We start from the raw sequence: 22,783 nt of genomic DNA on the forward strand, positions 1-22,783 counted from the left end.
ACAAAGCTTGTCTAAGAACATAAGAAGCTACATAACAGTAAGAGACTGCATTTACGAAGCTTGCTTAAGTACATAAGAAGCTTCAGAACAGAAACAGACTACATTTTAGGCACAGGGAGAGTTACCAGAATGTAATGATTGCTTAGGCAAATGGGATAAAACCTAGTTCCCCCTGTTTTGTGGCTGCCAACTGTAGCCAGTAGGTCACATGGTCTCCGTCAAAACTCAGCACACCACAAACGGATTTGCAGCACATAATACCAACTCCCTGTTAAAGTATGCGTGGGGAGGGTTCATAACTGGCCGAGAACAGCGCCAACATTCTTAGGATTCCACGCAAGGCTAGACAAATCAAAGAATTGTGACCATGCTGTGCGTGAAAAACAACATCAAACGACAGCTTGTGCAAACAAGGGCAAAAAGAAAATTATGTGTAATTGCATCACCAGGAGGATAAAAGGAGTACCATTGAGTTGGATAATGATAACACCTGTTCTCTTTGCTAAACATAGTCATTGACAGAGCTTCCAAGATGCCGTGCGGTGAGGCCATCTCGCATATTACTCACTTGAAATCACTTACTAGGTCTGTCATCTTTTTAATGAATTATTCACACTTCTGCAACAGAGCGCGCTTCTGTGCTCCCATTAAGTACCTTACTGGGGCGATAGAATACAGTCCTTGTTCGGTCTTTGTATGTACAGTGACCCCGCACCTTCATGTGCGTGCCTTTCACCCGCATACATTTAGCCTACTTGGGTGCAGGGTGCGGCTGCCTCTTTACTTTCAATATTGTCTTCAGGCATTCACTGATTTGGCCGTCTGTGATGAGAGAAATGCTGCCAAGATTATGGCTTCATTCTTTGTCCTTTGGTTAGAAGCTTTGGGCACCATGTTTCTTGCTGTTACCACCGCCATAGTTTCATTATATGGAAGTGACCATCACTACTGCTGGCGGGGGCATCAAGCATTGGGCTCTTTGTTTCTTTCACATGTTGTCATGGCATTAAGGATTGGTTTCAGGAAGTTTTCGAATCGTGAGCTTCATCCCTTGGTAGCTTTTTAATAAAGAGTGCCATTGATTTATTCATTCTGTTTCCTGCAGAGGCAGGAGGGTGGGTAGTTATTAATACAGTGATGTAACAGCGGAACTAATTTGTTTGGAGAGCATTTCTTTTAAATCGCTGGCTATATTGAATGTGTACCCAAAATTCGCTTCCAAGCTACAACTTGCAACAAAAAACAGCCCATTATGATTCGCATAGGCAAAACCTATTGCATTTAACAAAGCTTGTTTCTGGAGCAAGCGCATAACTTCTGCCCAGTCAAGTCCTGTACTCCTGACTACCAACTTGTGGGTGGAGCCAACACCCCCCTCCTTGTAGTTCTTCTCACATAATGTCTGGTGACAGCTGCACTGTCCAGCCAGACCATAAAAACAGACTTTTCTCCTCAGACTGACCCAAGTTTGAGATGCACAAGAGACCGAACACATTGTTTTTTCTGCTCCCAACAGAGCCTCTGTGATGTGGAGCAGAACAAACTATTAGTTTCCCACTGGTGGTGTGGCACCTAACATGCATAACATTGAAAACTGAAAGTTGGAATTTATTTATTTTTAAAAAGTGCTGGAAAATGCCACATCCTCCAAATGACACAAAGCCTTTTTCTGTTTCACAACCCAGAGGCATAACACAAGCTCCTGCGTTGTAGTGGGGGGGGGGGGGAAGGGGGTAGGGGGGGGGTCCCTAACCATTCAGGGGCCCCAAAATCATTGAGGCGCCCACACTTAGCCACCCACCAATAATTTTGCATTACACTAGTGTCGGCTGGCAGTTCCATGTCTTTATTGCATCACAGTCGCAGAAACACAAACTCTAAGAGCTTATGGCAGCACCCCTTCTCTCCGGGTTAATAATTACCCAGCATGGTACAAGCTTCATCCTGTGCTGTCCTCAGGTGACATCATCTCTGTCTTTCTCCTGGAATGATCACACCCAGCACTGACCCCATTTCTGATCTTAGGCAGAGCACGTGGTTGCAGCAAGCACTCTCTGTATCTGTTTCCTTGCACTTATATCAGAACCTTGTCCCCAGTGGCTTAGCAAGGTCACGTGGTACCCGGTGCGGACATTTTTTCGTCAGCCCAGGCTTGACAAAATGGCAACAATATGTGTTTAAAACAAACATATTTTTCCCATTTTGTCACCCCCCTCAGTGATGACACCCAGGGCGGCCGCACCCACCGCACCTCCCTTCCTACGCCACTGCTTGTCCCTGGGTATTTTCTTCATTCTCAGTGCTGTTTGTACCCTTCCTTGGTTCAGGGAAATGTTATTCTTCCAGAAACAGTAGTACTGTGTCAACTCCCTTGTTCTGCTTATGGGAATGGAACTTGGAGGGTCTTCTATTCGGCTCTTGTCTGCACAGCGCTTGCACTGTGCCGCAAGACATCTTGTTTGCAATTCAGTGGGATTTCAACCCACCCACAGCATACCATTAGTTGTTTTCGCTATCACTCTCATTTGTCATCATTTGATTGCTCTGCTCCCATAAGCTACCCTTCCATTCTTGTGTTAGCTCCTCCCTGTTGCATGGAATAAATGCATGTGTTCTTCCTCATTTTCGTTCTTCTTTTTACAACACACTATTTTTGTTTATTTTAGAAGTGTTTTGGTATTATTCCTGAATTTAAAATGTTTGCCAACTTTAATAGAGGCATATGATTTCCTATTTATGTTGCTTTCACCCTATCTACCGTCTCTATTGACACTTTAGTTACACTCACAACTGTACTACTCTGTGCCACTCTATGCCACACCAGGCTATGCCACTCCATTTTTCACCTCTCCTTTCTACACCACTCTATTTACTTCACCCTACTCTTCTCCACTCTTCCTCTATGTTAGTCTACTCTATGTCGCTATACGCCGTTCCACTCTATGCTACTGTGCGCCACTCCACACCACTCTTCTCCACGCTATTGTACGGCACTCTATTCCAGTCTACCAAACTCTATGCCACTCTATTGTACTCCACACCACTCTATGCCATTCCACTCTACGCAACTTCACACAATGCCATTCTACCCCACTCCACTCTGCTACTCCATTCTACTATAAGTCACTCCACACCCCTCCACTCTAATTCACTCTACTCCACTCTTCTCTAGTCCATCCCACTCTACTCTACACTGCTCTACTTTATACCGTCTACTTTACGCCACTCCACTCTTTGCCACTCTACACCATTGCATTCTACACCACTCCATTCTACGCCAGTCTACTCAACGCCACTCTACTCTATGTCAACATGCAGTACTCTGTTGTATGCCACTCCACTCCACTCAGCTCAGCTCTATGCCACTAACTTTTAACCATTCTGAACAGCAGCAATGTTGCAGTACAACATAGCTAAAAGACATTGGCAAAGCCAATAGCTTTTACATAGGTAAGACCTTTTGGCTTTTCCGATGTTTAGTTCTTTTTCCAACAGTCAAGACTTCACCCTGTACATCACGCCTCCAGTCCTCTGCTGTAACACCTCACTTACATCACATCTCCATCTCAGCTCGCCGCCATTGTTGAGCCTGTGACCGCCGTCGTTGTAGGGTGCTTTTATTTATACACAGAAGGAGTCAAGTTACAAGAATCTGATGAAAGGCCTCACCAGGAGTGGGTGACGTGTCATGTTCAGCCAGGCCTCTGTCTCAGTCTCAGCGGACTCCCCGAGAACGTAAGGCAGGCCCCGCAGCATCACCCGCGGAAAGGGCGGTGGGAGGACCCCCCTCACGGTTGATGTCCAGAGCACATGCTTGTGTCTTGCGAACGGGGGATGGAATAAATGGAAAGGGGGTTCACAGGGCGTAGATGATCTGAACAGAGCATTTGCCCATTTTTGCCGCTTTAACATTGAAATAATCGTTTGCCATTTTTCTCCGTCTGCGAATACTACGCGTTTTCATTCTACCTACACAAATTGAACACAAGATGGCGCCATGAGTACAGCATTGAAAGTGAAAAAGATCAAACTGTGACTACCAGCAACGCTGCATATTTGCTGTATTACTTTTCTATCCAGCTAATTTGATGAGTTTTTTTTCCAACTCTGTTAGAATATCATATAAAGAATTGTGTATAACTGTGCAAATCAGGATTGAGCAGTTTGTATATGCAGGATTCTAATTTTTCGAGAGAGAGAGAGAGAGAGAGAACATGAATAAATGTGTGTGTGAGTGTGTGTACACACGCCACACTCTAGAAACGACGGACTGAAATCGATTAGATACTTATTCACTGGCGGCTCTTAACATTTGGAACAGGTGCAGCACCGAACTGGGATTGCACAGTGTTTGGTACCACTCAAAACCATTTTGAAGGGGTTGGCACTGCGTGCCTGTCTAGAGCATAGTTATTTAGGCCGTGGCTGTGCTGTTATAAGGTAATAGCTACTTCTCTATACGTGGAAATCCAAAGAATCAGCACAAACCACAGACCTCCCGACTGACAGTAGCAGCACAATCTGGATGCTGGCATGGCATATCACCTGTGAGAAAATGCTCCTTTCTGTGTGGGTAACCCCAGTTTTTTGTTGAGTGATGCTGCTGCGTTTTTCATCTCTGTACACTGCTGCACAGCTGTCCACTCTTCAGTGCATGTGCTCTAGTCTCAAAAAGATTGTTAACTCTTTCGCTGCCAGGCCATTTGGTAAAATATAGAGTGAAAAATAGGTATCAAGGACACCTATGTATTTCTGAAATAGGAATAAAATGTAGAGTTTAGGAATAGTAGCTATTTGCACATGTCCAAAATTATGGGTACCCATACGAGCATGTGAATTATATGACATTTTTCAAAGTGACTTGTTTTTTATACATTGTTTTACATTTGGAAGGCAGAAATGCAGAGAAAGTCAGTAGGAAATAACAGGTGTTCTACAATTCTGAGTTCCCCTAAGCCTCCAAATAAAAATGGTACCTCAATTGTGTGGGTTGGCCTACTGCCCGCGACAGGAAAAGGCATAAAACGCAACGTGAACATACCACTTTTTTTCAGTGAAAACACCCTCTTTTTTTTTAAAAAAGTGCCTAGCTGTGGATTTTGAACCCTAGCTCAGTCGCCACCTAGGGAAACCTAGCAAACCTATACATTTTTTAAACCTAGACATCCAGAGGATCTAGGATGAGGTGACTTATGTGGCATTCTCCCCAGGTTCTGTTAGCCAGAATCCCTTGCAAACCTCAAACTTTGTCACAAAAAAACACATTTTCCTCACCTTTCTGTGGTGGAAAGTTCTGGAATCTGTGTGGATCCACAAATTTCCACCCACCCCGCATTTCCCAAAGTCTCCTGATAAAAATGGTCCCTCACTTGTGTTGGTATACCTATTGCCAGCGACAGGAAATGGACCAAAACGCAACATGGACACACCACATTTTTACTGTGAAAACTGACCCTTTTTTTGCAAAGTGCTTAGCTGTAGATTTTGAGCCCTAGCTCTGCTGGCACCTAGGGAAACCTAGCAAACCTATACATTTTTGAAGACTAGACACCCAGCAAAAAACAGGAGGGAGTGACTTGTGTGACTCTCACCAGGTTCGGTTACCCCAAATCCCTTGCAAACCTCAAACTTTGTTTTAAAAAAACAACATATTTTCCTCACATTTCAGTGATGGAAAGTTCTGGAATCTGCATGGGTCCACAAACTTCCACCCACCCCACATTCTCCAGAGTCTCCCGATACAAATGGTACCTCACTTGTCTGGGTGAGCCAAGTGCCCACGACAGGGAAGGGCCCAAAACATATTGTGGAGACATCAAAATTACCTATCACAAAACGACCTGGTTTTACAAGGGGGGGGGGGGGGCACCTGGATTTTTGGCCCTGGGCTCGGTGGCCATCTAGGGAACCCTACCAAACACAGACATTTCTGAAAACTAGACACCCTGGGGAGTCAAGGGAGGTATGGCTTACATAGATCCCCCAACATTTGCCTTCCCCTGCAAACCTCACATTTGTGAGGGAAAGTTGTGGGATCACTGGGCTGACACAAATTTCACACCATCCAGCCATCCCCCAGGTCTCCCGATAAAAATGATACCTTACTTGTGTGGATGGCCAAGTGCCTATGACATGGAAGGGCAAAAAATGTGTAGAGATTGAGGGGGGTCCAAAGTGCAGTTTGTTCATACGTTTTTAGGCTGACTCTACTTTGAGAACCCACACAAGTGAGGTATCATTTGTGCCTGTGCAGTGATCCTACAACGTACTCACATAGACATGTAATGAAAATGTGACTTTGTAAGTAAATTTGACTTTTGCGGGGATTCTGGTTAAGAAAACGCTGGGGGAACTATGCAAGCCACATCGCCAGACAGGTCCGTACACGCACACCACCATCCATGCACACCACCACCCAAGTGGCATCCACGCACACCGCCAGCCAAGCGGCATCCATGCACACCGCCAGCCAAGTGCTATCCAAGTACGCCGCCAGTCAAATGTTATCAATGTATACAGTCAGCCAAGCAGCCAAGCGTCACCCACGCATTGCTCCATGCAAGCGCCATCCCTGCACGCCACCAGCAAAGCAGGGCCGGACTGGGATAGTAGAGCATCAACCAGCCCTGGCAGATTGCTTCTCGACCGGTCCTAGGGAGGGTGACGTGCTAGTAAAAAGCACTGCTTCCGCTTTTGTCACTGCGGCCCGATATTGCAGCACTGCTGCAAAACCAGCCCAAAGTGACAAAACTGCCCCCCACAGCCAGAAAGCCAGCCCACACCCCTAAGGCCCACCGGGAAAATGCACACTATGGCCAGTCTGGCCCTGCAGTCAAGCACCATCCATGCACACAGCCAGCCAAGCACCAGTCCACGTGCACCACCAGCCAAGCGCCACTCCATGCACGCCACCAGGCAGGCGCCAGTCTACACACACTGTCATCAAGCGCGAGTCCCCCCACACCATTAGCCAAGTGCAGGTCCACACCCACTGCCAGCAAAATGCCAGCCAATGGTCAGTACATGCAGACCATCAGCCAAACTCTAGTTTACACACACACACAAACTCTCCCGGGTTTCTAGTGGTTTTCTGCCCCGCTTGGGAGCAGATGAGATTAAAAATATAATTGAAGCAGGCAAAATGTGTGCGTAAAAAGGGGCTTCTCACCGGCATGCCCATTAACATATCCCTGGTGCCTAGTGGGCTTTCTGCCCCCCACGGGGGATAGATAAGGGGCTATTGCCCTGATCTGCCTTCCGGGGGCCAAAAGCCTTTTTTGGTGGTGCCCATTCTCGGCAGCCCCCACCCCTACGTATATAAAAAAATACCTGCTGCCTAGAGGGCTTTCTGCCGCCCCCAAGGAGTATTAGGGACTATTGCCCCCATCTGCATCCTAGGGGAGGCAGAAATGCTGTTGAATTTGTTTTGGTGGGGGCATTGGTATGATGCCCATTTGGGGCAGCCCCTACCACAACGAATAAAAAAAAATCCCTGGTGCCAAGTGGGCTTTCTGCCCCCCCCCCCCCGGGGGGACAGATCAGGAGCTACTGCCCCCATCTGCCTCCCAGGGGGGTGGGGCAGAAAGACTGTAGAATTTTGCAGGGGGTGGGGACATTGGCATGCCCATCTCAGGCAGACCCCACCCCTAAATCCAATAAAAAAAATCCCTGGAATCTAGTGGGCTTTCTGCTCCCCCGGAGGGGTAGATTGGGGGCTCCTGTCCCCATCTGCTCCCGGGGGGCAGAAAGACTGTAATTTTGCAGTGGGCAGCCCCCACCCCTAAATTCAGTGAAATGAAAATCCCTGGCATCTAGTGGGCTTTCTGCCCCTGCCCATCTACCCCATCTACCCGGGAAAGATTGTAATTTTGCAGGGTTGGGGGCATTGACATGCCCATCTTGGGCATCCCCCACCCCTAAATGAATGGGGAAAAAATCCCTGGCACCTAGTGGGCTTTCTGCCCTCCAGGGGTAGGGGGGCATAAAGACTGATTTTTCCCCAATTAATTTTGGGGGGAGCAAAGGATCTTGCTCAAGGGGCCGCTCCCCCCTCGCTAGTGCCTAGTGGGTGGATCCCTGCTTGGGGATCGGCTTCCTAGGGTGCTCCTGAAGCCGAGATCCACTAGGGAAGAGTACCATTGGAAAAGGGAGATTCTCCCCTTTTCAACGATACCTCTCCTGACTTTCTACATGCTCATGGGGCTGTGATTGACCCCTGAGCACGTAGAAAGTGACACTAAAATTAGCCTATTGGCTCATTTGAGTTTCGGTTTCACTGAAATGAAAGCCGTCCTGCGCACACGAGCACTGTGGCGCAGGAAGATTCCCGGCCGTACTGCGCATGGAAGGGGTTAAATTAGTTGTTCCACAAGGCTGGGAATCCGGACGTGTAGACAAGCAATTATTGCAGCATTAATGCCAGATAACACAGCTCTAAATATTGCTTTTACAATCTTTACACAACATGCATACCGCACCTTCAGATAGTATTGGGAATGGCTCGCCATTACGCTATCTCTTAGGAGCTACTCCGTATCACACTGCAATCCTTTTTATGGTGCTAAAATTGATCCTATTTGACGACACTGTATATTCTGTTGTTACTTTACTAAACATTGGATTGCATTTATTGCTGATTGTTATGACCCGAAATCGAATGCATTTTATATGTCACTGTCATTGTTGTTTGCACATTTATCATTCACTCACCAGTGAAGTTTTTAAAGTAATTTGAAGATTTTAATAATTATTGTCCCATGTATTGCTGCTGTAATTTTGAGGTGTTCTTTTAAGGATATTTTTATACCCAAATAAAGCATTTCAAGAATAGTTGTTCCACTATTGGCAGACTTTACTTTCCAATAAGGCCATGTTTATTATATGGTGTAAGAAAATACACCAATGACATAGAAAGTTAAATGTCACCTGTGACCTGCAGCACAAATTGGGCCATTCTCTAGGCTGACAAAGAAGACATGGATTCAGGCTCACATGTGTAGCCTGACTGCTGCAGCTTTAAAACCTGCATGCAAACAAAATAACCCTTCTTAGCAAGATGAAACCCTGCTTTTAAATTTTAAACAAGTTACCACATATGAGGCCTGGTATGTATTTTAAAGTAAAACAAGTCAGAATGTAATGTTTGTATGTTCCTACAGTGACTAGGCCCCAAAAGCATTCACTATTAGGACTAAAATTGTCATTATGAACAGAAAGCTAAAGTGGTGTTCTAATTCTGTATTCTTGGTTTGGAATAAGCTACATTAATGGTTCAACCACTACTTTTACTTTTAATCCAATTCAATTGTGAAGTTTGATTTTTGATAAGTATACAGGAAAACTAACTTTTAAAAAGTTATACTTTCCCTGCCTGAAAGCCCCAGCAGGCTATTTAGCATTAGCCCACGCTGCTTTAATCAGATGTTAAATACTACTATCAGTAAAGAGAAAATTACTTTGGCAGGGAAAGACTTATCGTTATATACGTTAGTGCTAAGGAAAGCCTGGAGAAGAGGGTTATTTTGATCTTATTTTGATCTTTTGATCACCTTAACCTCCTGTCTTCAGTCTCAGTGGATACATGAGCTGCTTTACTGTTGGTGTCCTAGATCCATGGATAGGCACATTCATGTTTTGGTTGTATATTTGTACGATCATTTCCATGCCGATTTTTTTTTTTGGGTGGAAGGGGAGGAAGGGGCTCCAGACATGGTAGGGCAGCTATATTATCTTCGTTTTGCATGCCTCCTACTTTGATGGTGAGGTAGTGATGGCCATTCGTGAACCAGTGTGTGTGTGTCCTAGGAAAGCATATTGCCTTTTATCTCCATACGTCCTTCATTGTGTAGTCATTGGCAGACATTTTGGCTTTGTTCTCCAAACACCCCCTTTTGCTGGCCATGTGGCAATGGCCATTTTGTGGAGCCAATGAATGAGTATCACAGGCGGCTATTTGGTCTTTGTTCTGTGTGCCTCCTTCCTTGCTGTCCAATGATATGGTATTGATAAAACTCTGCACCCATTGGGATGATATGTGTGCAAACAGTATTTTCTGTATTTTTGACGCAATATTTGCGTCCCACAATATTTCTGACAACAATATTCTGGCATAAGGTTCAATGAATGATGCAGCAGGGGAGGCTGGGGGTGGGGGGGGGGCAGAGGCTCCCTCTGAGCCCTGATTATTCCTTCATTTTACTGCTGGACAAGCAGTCAGGGGCCCATTTTCCTCATTTGCACTAGGGCCCATGACATCGCTGCTATGCTACAATTCAGCAATTGTCCTTCGTGTTCACAATTTCAACTGTGTTGTAAGTTGCTGCCTGAGAGAATGTCGAGCTTCAGCTTGATTCAAAGTCATAATTAGACATTTAAAAAGTAAAATGTAATGGATGCAGTAGTTGATGAGAAGTTACACACATAGGTGCCGATTACGATCCGGTAAAAACCGGGTACGAACCGTCGGTCGGAGAGTTTTCTCCGTCCGACTCGTACCCGGTCGGAAAACTTTACAAACATGGAATTACGATTCGCACGGAAACACCATTTCCGTACGAATCGTAAAAAACACCAACCGACGAAAATATACGCACAAATGTGATCCGGGAATGCTGCGACGTGACGTCGGGACGCTTTCAGGCAGCGTTTCACGACCCAGGAAGTACGATTCGGACCGACAGCAGTCCGGAGTAGGTGGCCCCCCCGCCCCCGTATGTACGCGCCGACCCCCCCCCAGCCCTCGTATGTACGTGCCGACCCCCCCAGCCCCTGTATGTACGTGCTGACCCCCCCCAGCCCCCGTACGTTCGAGTCGTACCCCCCAGCCCCCGTACATTCGAGTCGTACCCCCCCAGCCCCCGTACGTTCGAGTCATACCCCCCAGCCCCCGTACGTTCGAGTCGTACCCCCACCCGTGTATGTACGGTGCGTACCCCCAGCGCGTACCCTTGTACGTGTCGTAACCCCGTGTATGTACACCCGTGTACGTGTCGAACCCCCCGTGTATATACACCCGTGTACGTGTCGAACCCCCGTGTATGTACACCAGTGTACGTGTCGTACCCCCCGTGTATGTACACCCGTGTACGTGTCGAACCCCCGTGTGTGTACACCCGTGTACGTGTCGAACCCCCCGTGTATGGACACCCGTGTACGTGTCGTACCCCCCGTGTATGTACACCCGTGTACGTGTCGTACCCCCCGTGTATGTACACCCGTGTACGTGTCATACCCCCGTGTATGTACACCCGTGTACGTGTCGAACCCCCCCGTGTATGTACACCCGTGTACATGTCGTACCCCCCGTGTATGTACACCCGTGTACGTGTCATACCCCCCGTGTATGTACACCCGTGTACGTGTCGAACCCCCGTGTATGTACACCCGTGTACGTTCGAGTCGTACCCCCACCCGTGTATGTACGGTGCGTACCCCCAGCGCGTACCCCTGTACGTGTCGTACCCCCGTGTATGTACACCCGTGTACGTGTCGAACCCCCCGTGTATGTACACCCGTGTACATTCGAGTCGTACCCCCACCCGTGTATGTACGGTGCGTACCCCCAGCGCGTAGCGTACATACACGGGTGGGGGTACGACTCGAACGTACACGGGTGTACATACACGGGGGGTTCGACACGTACACGGGTGTACATACACGGGGGGGTACGACACATACACGGGTGTACATACACGGGGGGTACGACACGTACACGGGTGTACATACATGGGGGGTACGACACGTACACGGGTGTACATACACGGGGGGTTCGACACGTACACGGGTGTACATACACAGGGGTACGACACGTACAAGGGTACGTGCTGGGGGTACGCACCGTACATACACGGGTGGGGGTACGACTCGAACGTACATGGGTGTACATACACGGGGGGGGTTCGACACGTACACGGGTGGGTACGACACGTACATGGGTGTACATACACGGGGGTACGACACGTACACGGGTGTACATACACGGGGGGTTCGACCCGTACACGGGTGTACATACACAGGGGGTACGACACGTACACGGGTGTACATACACGGGGGTTCGACACGTACAAGGGTACGCGCTGGGAGTACGCACCGTACATACACAGGTGGGGGTACGACTCGAACGTACATGGGTGTACATACACGGGGGGTTCGACACGTACACGGGTGTACATACACGGGGGGTACGACACGTACAAGGGTACGCGCTGGGGGTACGCACCGTACATACACGGGTGGGGGTACGACTCAAACGTACACAGGTGTACATACACGGGGGGTTCGACACGTACACGGGTGTACATACACGGGGGTTACGACACGTACACGGGTGTACATACACGGGGGTTCGACACGTACACGGGTGTACATACACGGGGGTACGACACGTACACGGGTGTACATACACGGGGGGTTCGACACGTACACGGGTGTACATACACGGGGGTACGACACGTACACGGGTGTACATACACGGGGGGGTACGACACGTACACGGGTGTACATACACGGGGGGTTCGACACGTACACGGGTGTACATACACGGGGGGGCACGACACGTACACGGGTGTACATACACGGGGGGTTCGACACGTACACGGGTGTACATACACGGGGGGTACGACACATACAAGGGTACGCGCTGGGGGTACGCACCGTACATACACGGGTGGGGGTACGACTCAAACGTACACGGGTGTACATACACGGGGGGTTCGACACGTACACAGGTGTACATACACGGGGGGTACGACATGTACACGGGTGTACATACACGGGGGGGTTCGACACGTACAAGGGTACGCGCTGGGGGTACGCACTGTACATACACGGGTGGGGGTACGACTCGAACGTACACGGGTGTACATACACGGGGGGGTTCGACACGTACACGGGTGTACATACACGGGGGTTACGACATGTACACGGGTGTACATACACGGGGGGTATGACACGTACACGGGTGTACATACACAGGGGGTTCGACACGTACACGGGTGTACATACACGGGGGGTACGACACGTACAAGGGTACGCGCTGGGGGTACGCACCATACATACACGGGTGGGGGTACGACTCGAACGTTCACGGGTGTACATACACGGGGGGGTTCGACACGTACACGGGTGTACATACACGGGGGGTACGACACGTACACGGGTGTACATACACGGGGGGGTTCGACACGTACACGGGTGTACATACACGGGGGGTACGACACGTACACGGGTGTACATACACGGGGGGTACGACACGTACACGGGTGTACATACACGGGGGTTCGACACGTACACGGGTGTACATACACGGGGGTACGACACGTACACGGGTGTACATACACGGGGGGTTCGACACATACACGGGTGTACATACACGGGGGTACGACACGTACAAAGGTACGTGCTGGGGGTACGCACCGTACATACATGGGTGGGGGTACGACTCGAACGTACACGGGTGTACATACACGGGGGTTTGACACGTACATACGGGGGCTGGGGGGGTCGGCGCATATGTACGGGGGCTGGGGGGGGGTCGGCGCGTATGCGGGCACATGTCTCCATGGTTGCTATGGGAGTTCGGTGCGGACGGTGTTTTTTCCATACGGTTGTAACATCGGACGCACGGGATGGATCGTAATTCCGCGGTCGGACTTCACTTTTCACAATTGTACGGTAAATCGTCCGAGGACGTGTCGGACACATTTTCCGACGCGAGGACGTGTGGGGAATAATTCCCAATGCGATTCGTATGGACTTTTTCCCATGCGAATTGTACTTGGCAGTTTGTACGGCACTTGTACGATTCGTACGGTAAAAAGACCGGATACGAGTCGTACAGGGAATTTTTTTACCGGATCGTAATCGGCACCATAATGTGAGACCCAGCATATGTGTGGAAAATCTCACCAACACATTCAGAACGAGATGAAAAGAAGGAATACATTACAAAATGCACCAAATTGTTCATGGAACCACAAATGTCGGTTGCCATATATGGTGAGCGAATTAAGTTGATTAGAGAGACAGTCCAGGTGCATGAATTTAAACATAAAACATTAGAACACATAGTTTATTATAAAAGTTCCTTATCCTGCCTCCCTTACCTAAGTGATAAATCAAGGGATTAAAGATTCGAGAGCATGGGGGAGGTGTAATTCTCTTCTGGAACTTCATAGTGTAAGGGTCTTAATACTATGCTTGGCCACTGCTACATGTGGCGTTCTCATTGCAGTCATCTAATTAATGTATGACGTTCCTAAGGGGGCACAGCCATTGATGTAAGCCTACTACTAGGAAGGCATACCTCATCTGTGACCTGTGGCCTGTAGGAACCTGCCAGCTTCTTTCTCTGTAGCCATGGTGAGATTGCCCATGCCACCCCAATCCCCTGGGTAAAGTTGAAATTTTTCAAGTCAGGGGTTTGTATTAAGCAAAACAACTAACAGACTGATAACCAGACCAGCAACCAGACACATTAGAAAAAGCACCAGAAGATCAACATGCCAACAGCAACCAGATACGTCAGAAGAAGCACCAGAACATCGACACTTCAACAGCAACCATATACGCCAGAAGAAGCATTGGAAGATCAACACGTCAACAGCAAGCAGATATGTCAGAAGAAGCACCAGAAGATCAAAACGCCAACAGCAACCAGAGACATCAGAAGAAGCACAAGACGTTCAACACATTAGTAGCAAACAGATACATCAGAAGAAACACCAGAAGATCAACACATCAACAGAAACCAGATACCGCAGAAGAAGCCCTAGAAGATCAACACATCAACAGGCCTTCTATGCTGAAGCATCTCCAGGTAGAGAGAGGCAGCATGACTTACGACAGCAGTCTGGCAGTTCAAATGGTGTAACTCACCACTGTCTTAGAAGATTGTTCCTTGTTATTTATGTCTCTTTTCAGTTTAATATAAAATTTGCACGAAGAGTGTCTTGGAGGTCAGAGACGTTTTAAGATATGGACAGCGGACTGCCCAGGGCCCCCATCTGCTAAGCAGCCCCCTAGGAAAGTGATCTTTCTCTCTATCTCACCATATTTCAGTCACCAAATCTGCTCCTCACCTCTACCTCTTTCTATCTTTATCTCTCTGCCAAGTGTCATTCTAAGGATTTTGGGGACATGGGGCTAAATATATTTCAGATGTTTTTGTGTGACCCCAGGTTTAGAAGTTTAAGTTCTATTCAATATTGTTTAGCATCATGAGGTCTTGAATTAGCAGACAGTGTGTAAAAAACTTCAAACTTGTTTGGGGCCCAAAAATACGTCAAGTGACACTGTTGGAGGCTGACAAAAGTAGGGCACCGGCTTAAAAACAGCAGACGCCCATAACACCAACTTCTTGGTTCCTGTGCCTCATTTAAAGGTGAGGGAACTGCTGGGTTTCTGTCGGCGGGACTACAGGGCCGCCAGGGCACAACAGTGATAGCCCCGCTCTATTTAGATCAGGACTACCATCACTCAAGTATCCAGCCTTGGTCCGCCACGTGAGTCTGTTAAAAAAAAGTGCCAGGGCCAAAAGTCTTTTTTTGATTTCTGAAGCAAACTTCCACTTTGGAAATGTGTTTCAGAAAACAAAAACGAATGCTGAACGGGGCAAAAAACACTTGCTTCAACCTTCAGTGCATCCATTACATCCGTGGGTGAACTGAATGTATAGAGAGCAAAAAGGCAGGTATTTTCTGTTTTTTAAACACAATTTTATTGAGTTTGTATATTTCTTAATGCATATGCAATACATAGTTTCGCAATAAAGAAAAATATTTTTGAAGGAGCAATCCTACATTCAAATGATACAACCAAATTGTGAACACAAATAAGGTTACTTATACATAGTGACTTTAGATAAAACAGCGGCCTATATGATGTAACATTTGCAGATCACTCGTATAGACAAACAGCCAAACATTGTAAAACTTGTGTTTATACAGTTATCTATAACCTAATATAGTAAAACGAAAACTACCCCCCTCCTCCCGGTTCTCTGGCGCCCTGTTTAGTACATGAACATAACAGAAGACTGTATTCATTCATGTAAAGCCAAATATATATACAAAGCATTCACATTTATATTCTCCCATGCGTTAAGAGAAAAGCATTAATATAACATTATACAGGTTAAGTCGGGGTAGCTAATCGAGATGTGGGAGGTGTGAGTAGTATGGGCCTGACCTGAGATGTCGGAGGAGTTAAAGGATCTATGGCTTTAAAGGCTTCCAGCATCTGATCCCACTCCATAGAGATAGGAATCCTATGCAGTCCTCGAAATTCTTCGTGCCTAATAATGGCGCTCTCTGCAGTAGCCCAACGTGTCAGTTCTGTGTGCCAAGAAAGTGGCGTAGGAGGAGAAGCAGATTTCCACCTCATGGTGATGGTACATTTCGCTATTAGTACAGCCATATCCGCAAATCTGAACTGGACCTTCTGCCCTTTGGGGCGTTTATGCAGTCCCAATAGATACCTATCTGCTGTTGCCCAGACATCCGTGCCAAAGAACTCCTGCACTCTATAACTGACTGTGTGCCAAAATACTCGAAGCCGCGGACACCCCCACAACATATGGATTTGGTCTGCGTCTGCCTCCTGACAGCTAGGACAAGTGCGTTTGGGTACATGCTATTTAGGCGGTGCGGTGTGAGATATGCCCTATGCAAAATCATTTACTGTATGTATTTGAATTTAGCATTTCGGGATACTTTCTTAGGGAATTCTAAAATAGAAGCCTACTCTTTATCCGTCAGTTCCTTATCCAGTTCTAGTGACCATTTAGCTCGGAGTGGGGTTAGCAGTATTCCCAAATGTGCCCTGATGCCCCTGTATAACCAACGGGTAAGATGGTGTCCTTCTCCCAGTAGATGTATTGCATAAACTAGCTCATGGGTAGGAGGTTCGATCCCAGTAGGGGACCAGCGGAGTTTAATGTAGTGAGAGATTGTAGCATGGAGGAGAAACAGTGTCGGGGGAACCCCCCGAATGCGGGTATAGTTATCATGATCGGCTAGAGTGCCCTCTATGAACAGCGTTCCAATCATCGTCACACCTTCTTGTGTCCATGGGGACACACCTCTTTTCAAGATTCACCCAGTTGCAGAAGGTATCCCAAGCAAGGAAATGTTAGCAGAATATGGGGAGGCCCTTTTGGTGTATTGAAATGTTTTCTTCCAATACATTAACGCTGTCTTAAGTGGGGGTGGGGGCTGTGGGTGGAATCTTAGTGTGCAGCAGCAATAGTGTGTGAAGAGTACCCTGGTTAAGAAGCTGTGGTGTATAGCCGATTTCATGTATATGTCGTCCTGGGAGCCAGTAAGATCACCATTGTAGTTGACTGGCCATGCAGTATGCCCGAAAGTCAGGAGCACCAAGGCCTCCCTCTTCAGGTCGCAATCGTAATTTATCCGGACTCACTCTTCTACGTCCCCTACCCCAAATAAGTTCTGACAGGAGTGTACGAAAGATTTGAGCTGGAATCATGACCACTATATTAGTAAAGAAATATAAGAGCCGAGGGAGCATGGCCATTTTAGAGATGGACACTCTGTCCATCACAGACAATGGCAGCGAAGTCCAAAAAGAGACCTGCATCCGGAGTGATCCTATTATTTTCATCAAGTTGCCATCTATTATGTCATGAGAAGTTCTAGATATTTGTATACCCAAAGACTTAAAAGTGTGTGGGGCTGCCACTACGGTAAGGGCACCAAATGTAACTGGGTCTGTGGTGTCTCTGGGTCGCATATAGAAAGCATGCAGCTTATTTGTGTTGATTGCCAGGCCGGATAGCTGTTCAAATTGTTGAAATATTAACGGGATAGGTTTCAAATCTGTGGTATGGTCTTTTAGGAAAAGTATAATGTCATCCCCATACGTGGACACTACATTTTTTGTATTTTTAATTGAAATCCCCAAATCTGTGGCCTCTTTGCGGAGCTTAATGAGTAGGGGCTCGAGTGCCAGGACACTAGAGTCCCTGCCTAGTACCCCTTGCTATTAAATAAGCAGGAGAAATATGAGAGCCAGTCCTTGCCCGGGCCGTAGGGGCAGCATATAATACTTCAGCCCACTGTAAGTAATCTCTCGAGATACCAAATTTCTCCATAGAAGCCGGCATATACATCCAATTAAGTGTATCAAACGCTTGTTGCATGTCGAGGGAGATACACCCAGTTTTGCAAGAGAGATCCGCAGCAGTTTCCATTATATAATGGAAACGTCTGATATTAAGTGATGTATTGCGGCCAGGTATAAATCCACATTGATCGAAATGGATCAATTTTGGGAGGTAGGGGAGGAGACGTTTGGCCAATATTTTACCAAGTATTTTATACACAGTAGATGATAATGAAAGGGGGCAGTAGCCTGACATGTCACAGGGATCTCTATTTGTTTTGGGGAGAGAGATAACCAGTGCTTGCATACTTGTTAATGGAAGAGTACACTTCTCCAAGGCCGTCTTGTAAAGGTTCCCTAGGCACGGGGCCAGTTTCTCAGCATATGCCGAGTAAAACTCAGCCGGTAGGCCATCTAAACCCAGGGTCTTATTTTTGGGAAGGTCCTTGATGGCTTCTTTGATGTCAGTTTTAGTGATAAGAGCTTCTAATTCTAATTGAGCGTCTGCTGTCCACTTAGGGTGTGTGAGGTTATTCTAAAAGGCTGCTATATGTTCATGTGATGCAGCAGTTGGAACACTATATAAGTTTTTATAGTATGCACAGAATGCGAGGTTAATCTCTGCTTGGGTAAGAACAACAGTACCATCTGGGAGAGATATTTCTGGTATAGGCACTGGGGGGGAGCATTACGTATAAGGCGCGCCAGAAGGGTTCCCGATTTGTCTGTTTCTTTATGACAATACTGAGTGTATGCACGGTAGTCTATCAGGTGAAGTTGTTTGAGTAGTACAGCGTGTTTGATTCTGGCTTCTTGTAACTGTGCTTGTTTAGTCGGATCGGCAACAGCTGCGTTTTCCAAATTATTAAGGGGGTCTTCCACCATGGTAAGGTTCTTGTGTATTTCCTGCAGAACTCCTACAGTTGCCCCTATTGCCTTGCCCCTAATCGCTGATTTAAAAGCATCCCACTCAACAAGGCGGGAAGATAAAGAGTTATCATTTTCTGTGAAATAGTTAGTAATGGCTGTACCTAATGTATCTCGGAAAACCGTGTCCTCCAGAGTTTGTGGCCAAAACCGCCAAGTGGGGACCGGGGTGGGTACCCTCCCCCATGCAAGGATTATTTCAAGCGGGTTGTGGTCGGATAATGTCTTATCGAGACACGTGGACTCAAACATCTGGGATACCAGGGACATGGAACTGAAGATTCTGTCTATCCTGGTGTGCAACTAATGTTGGGGGGGGGGAATAGAATGAATATTCCCGACTAGTAGGATGTTGTAGACGCCATACATCTTGCAAAGTCCAACCCGTGGCCCATGCATGTAAAAATCTGCATTTTTAGTGGAAACCGCTCCTCTTAGCGGGGGATGAGAACGATCTAAGTGGACATCTAAGATAGAATTAAAATCTCCACCAATGATTCATGGATATGTCACCCAGTCTGACAAAACTGTGTTTAGGTTAGTGAGGTAGGCATTCTGTTCATAATTTGGGGTGTATACACAAAGGCAGGTTAAGAGTTTTTGATGTGGCAGACAGCCTTGTGCCATGATAGAGGCCATGGTCTCTGCCAAGCTGGCAGGCCGCTGTCAATCTTTGTATGAACCCTTAAGTCTTTAAGGGCCATATGTATCAAAGGGTTTTACCCATTCTGTGTCTATGGGAAAATGTGTTCATACATATGGCCCTAAGTCTTTTCTCTTCTCTACTGAAAAATCAAAAATACAATCCATTAAACCTTTTTCAAAGATTCACCTAAGATTTTCTAAGGAAAGCCTGCTTGACACTGCAAAAACAAACAACTCGAAGACTTGTTTACATATGTTTGATCTCCCTTAATAGCACAAATGAGCTACAAACCGGATGAATGGAATGTCACTGTTTCCAAGTCAAGATATATTTTGCTCAAATATGTTAAAATTAAAAAAGTGACTTTTCACTCGCCCTTCGTAAGCTTCGTACTATTTGCAGTCTTAGGAAGAACTGTGTGAGTAAAATTGGTTTGAGTGTTTTCCTAAAATGTTTGTTGTATTTTGCTTCTTGTAAAAAATTTGAAAAGCTTTGAACTGATGTTTGCGCTATATCAAGCCCTGTTGTTTACGCATAATTCTTTAAGGCCAGAAAGCTTGACAAAGCGCTTCTAAAAATCAAATCCTTGTACTTTGACAGCATGCATTCTATTGCTTATACATGCTTCTCCTACAGCCTGTTTCAAACCTTGCAGGTATAGGTGCACGTTGGGTCTTGTAACCAGCGGTGAGGGTGATATTCCAAAAGTAATACCTGTTCTCTTCTTTATCAGAATGCGATCGAACCTGTGCCAGCTGTTCTGGTCCAGACCCCACTGACTGCATCCGGTGCCAGCGTGGGCTCACCTTGGATCCCAACACTGGGAGGTGTGGTGTGCAAGGAGACGCCGAATGCCCCTCCAAGACCTTTCTCCACAACGACCTGTTCACCTGCAAGGCGTGTGACACCACATGTGAATCATGCAGTGGGCCATCTAGAAACGACTGCCTTACCTGCGCGCTACCTTTCTACCTCTATAGTGAGTATATAAATCTATATAATATCTTACATATTGCACCCTGGAACCAGTAGACACTGGCATGCGTTGCAAGTTTTCCCCCCACTCACAGTCCTCTCTGGTACTGTTATCCTTCAAGTCCAGTAAACTCTGGAAAGAGCTGGCAGGTGTAAATCAACCAGAGGTAGTGTCCTGCATCCAGGAGTGCTAGAGACTTGAAAGGGGTGTTCTCAAGATGCAGGCAGACGTTTGCAGGACACCTGGGGGTAAATGAACTCTGCCATTAGTGTACGTTTACGTCTATGACCGGATTTAACTTTTCAATCTCATTTAAATCTCATTCACTAAATTAATTTCTGGTGCGAATAAATCACAGGCGTAACAGGAAATCCTCTCCCCCTTGCAGAATGCGATTATTTTCCTGTTGACACAATTCAATTCACATATCTACTTTTTGTAGGTATTGTGGAGGGTAATTTTTCAAAGCTCTGATTCTACTTAAATACTGTGATTGCTGGTTTACATTTTATGGTTTACATTTTATGGTTTACATTTTTGATATCAGCAATCTAAAGTAGTCCCACGTGACTGAAAAGTAATAGATGACCTGATAGAAGTATGATTTATTGTGATTAAATTAATTATCTACTTATGTTCCCTTATAACATCTCAGCTATGTATCTGGCTGAACCTAGGTTTTTTTTTTTCAGTTTTTCACCATGTCCTACATACAGGTGTTATCATGCTGTTTTGCATTCTGCCAGTGGCACTCTCATCACTTTTTATTCTTGGCCTGTTTTCCCCAGAAGTCATCTTTTTTTTTATCCTGTGGAAAGTGGGTGAAAGTTTATAAATTGAAGTAATCTCACAAGTAAACAAAGTTATTAATCCATGTGATCCTGTTTGAATTCAGAGTCACAAGGGTAATATAAGATGGAAGTGATAAACTGATCACTCTTTAAATTCCCACGAATAGAGACAGCGAATGGGCTCTTAGCTGTGCATGCCTACACAAAGTCCAGACTAGGGACAGTGATTGGACTATGAGAAATGCATGTCCAGGCCATGTCTAGGATAGGAACAGTGAAAGGGATGTGAGCAGAACATGTCCTGGCCATGTCCAGAATAAGGAGAGTGAGAGGGCTATGCAGTTCCCGGGGCCCTTGAATTAAATGCTACTAGTGGGCCTGCAACGTCATTGTGCCACCCACTTAAATAGACTTTTAAACATGTCTCAGGCAAGATAGTTCCAGCCTGTGTGTGCAGTTTTAAACTACCATTTCAACCTGACAAAAAAAACATTTGCCAGGCCTAAACTTTCCTTTTTAATACATATCCGTCACCCCTCGGTTAGGCCCTAAACGGCCCATAGGGAAGAGTGCAGTGTATTTAAAAAGCTGGGCATGTAAAAGGTGAAAGCTTACAATTGGGAGCAGGTAGGAGTGTTAAGTTTTGGTGCCTAAAGAATTAAAATCCCCTTTATTTTAAGTCACAATTCTGAAAATGCCTCTTTTAGAAAGTTGGCACTTCTTGTCCCAACCATTTGGTGCCTGTAGTCTGTATCCTAGGTCACATGACTCAGTGTAGCTGGCAGTTGACCTTTGTGTATTGCTCCTAGACAGTGAGACAAAGGGGGAATAGGTGTTGGTAGGATGGGCCGTATCTGACTTGATGCGGGAGAGGAGTTGTCACCTACCACACTTGCACACTCACAAAGGGCTTTTACACTAGTTATTTGTGACCCCAGACAAGCTGGGGGCAGGACAGGGAGAGCAGGAAATTCCAAACACCTCTTGAGATGTAAACCTACTACAAAGTAGCCAACAGGTATAGATAATGGACTCTCAGACCCAACTCTTCTGTAAACCTCTGGACGACTCAGAAGGACTGCTGTGCTGCTCTCCAAGAATAACTGCTGCTCTGCTGCCCTGCTGCCTGAGTGAAAAGGACTGGTCCTGCATATTGAACCCAGGACCACCAGAGTGACCCCAAGAACTAGTTGGCTGTTCTTCTGATCAGAGCCTCAGGGACAGAAAAGGCTCCAACCACCTTGAACCCAGCACCTGTCCTTTGTGTGCTGTAAGTCTTACACACCAAGAGGTGCCACCCCAGTCCAGGACCCTTGGGAGTGG

At 46.6% G+C, this 22,783-nt stretch overlaps 1 protein-coding gene across 1 annotated transcript in view; it reads left to right on the forward strand.

Annotated features, from left to right (window-relative positions):
• The window catches only part of LOC146859999 (cysteine repeat modular protein 2-like), a 648,096-nt gene that overhangs the window by 300,967 nt on the left and 324,346 nt on the right, over positions 1–22,783 (forward strand). The window contains exon 11 of the mRNA XM_085643761.1: positions 20,427–20,672. Within this exon, the coding sequence (XP_085499887.1) occupies positions 20,427–20,672 (246 nt within the window). The remainder of the gene's footprint in view (positions 1–20,426; positions 20,673–22,783) is intronic.

The sequence above is a fragment of the Triturus cristatus genome, chromosome 3_1 (genome assembly GCF_964204655.1).
Source record: "Triturus cristatus chromosome 3_1, aTriCri1.1, whole genome shotgun sequence".
In the NCBI taxonomy this organism is placed as follows: domain Eukaryota; kingdom Metazoa; phylum Chordata; class Amphibia; order Caudata; family Salamandridae; genus Triturus; species Triturus cristatus.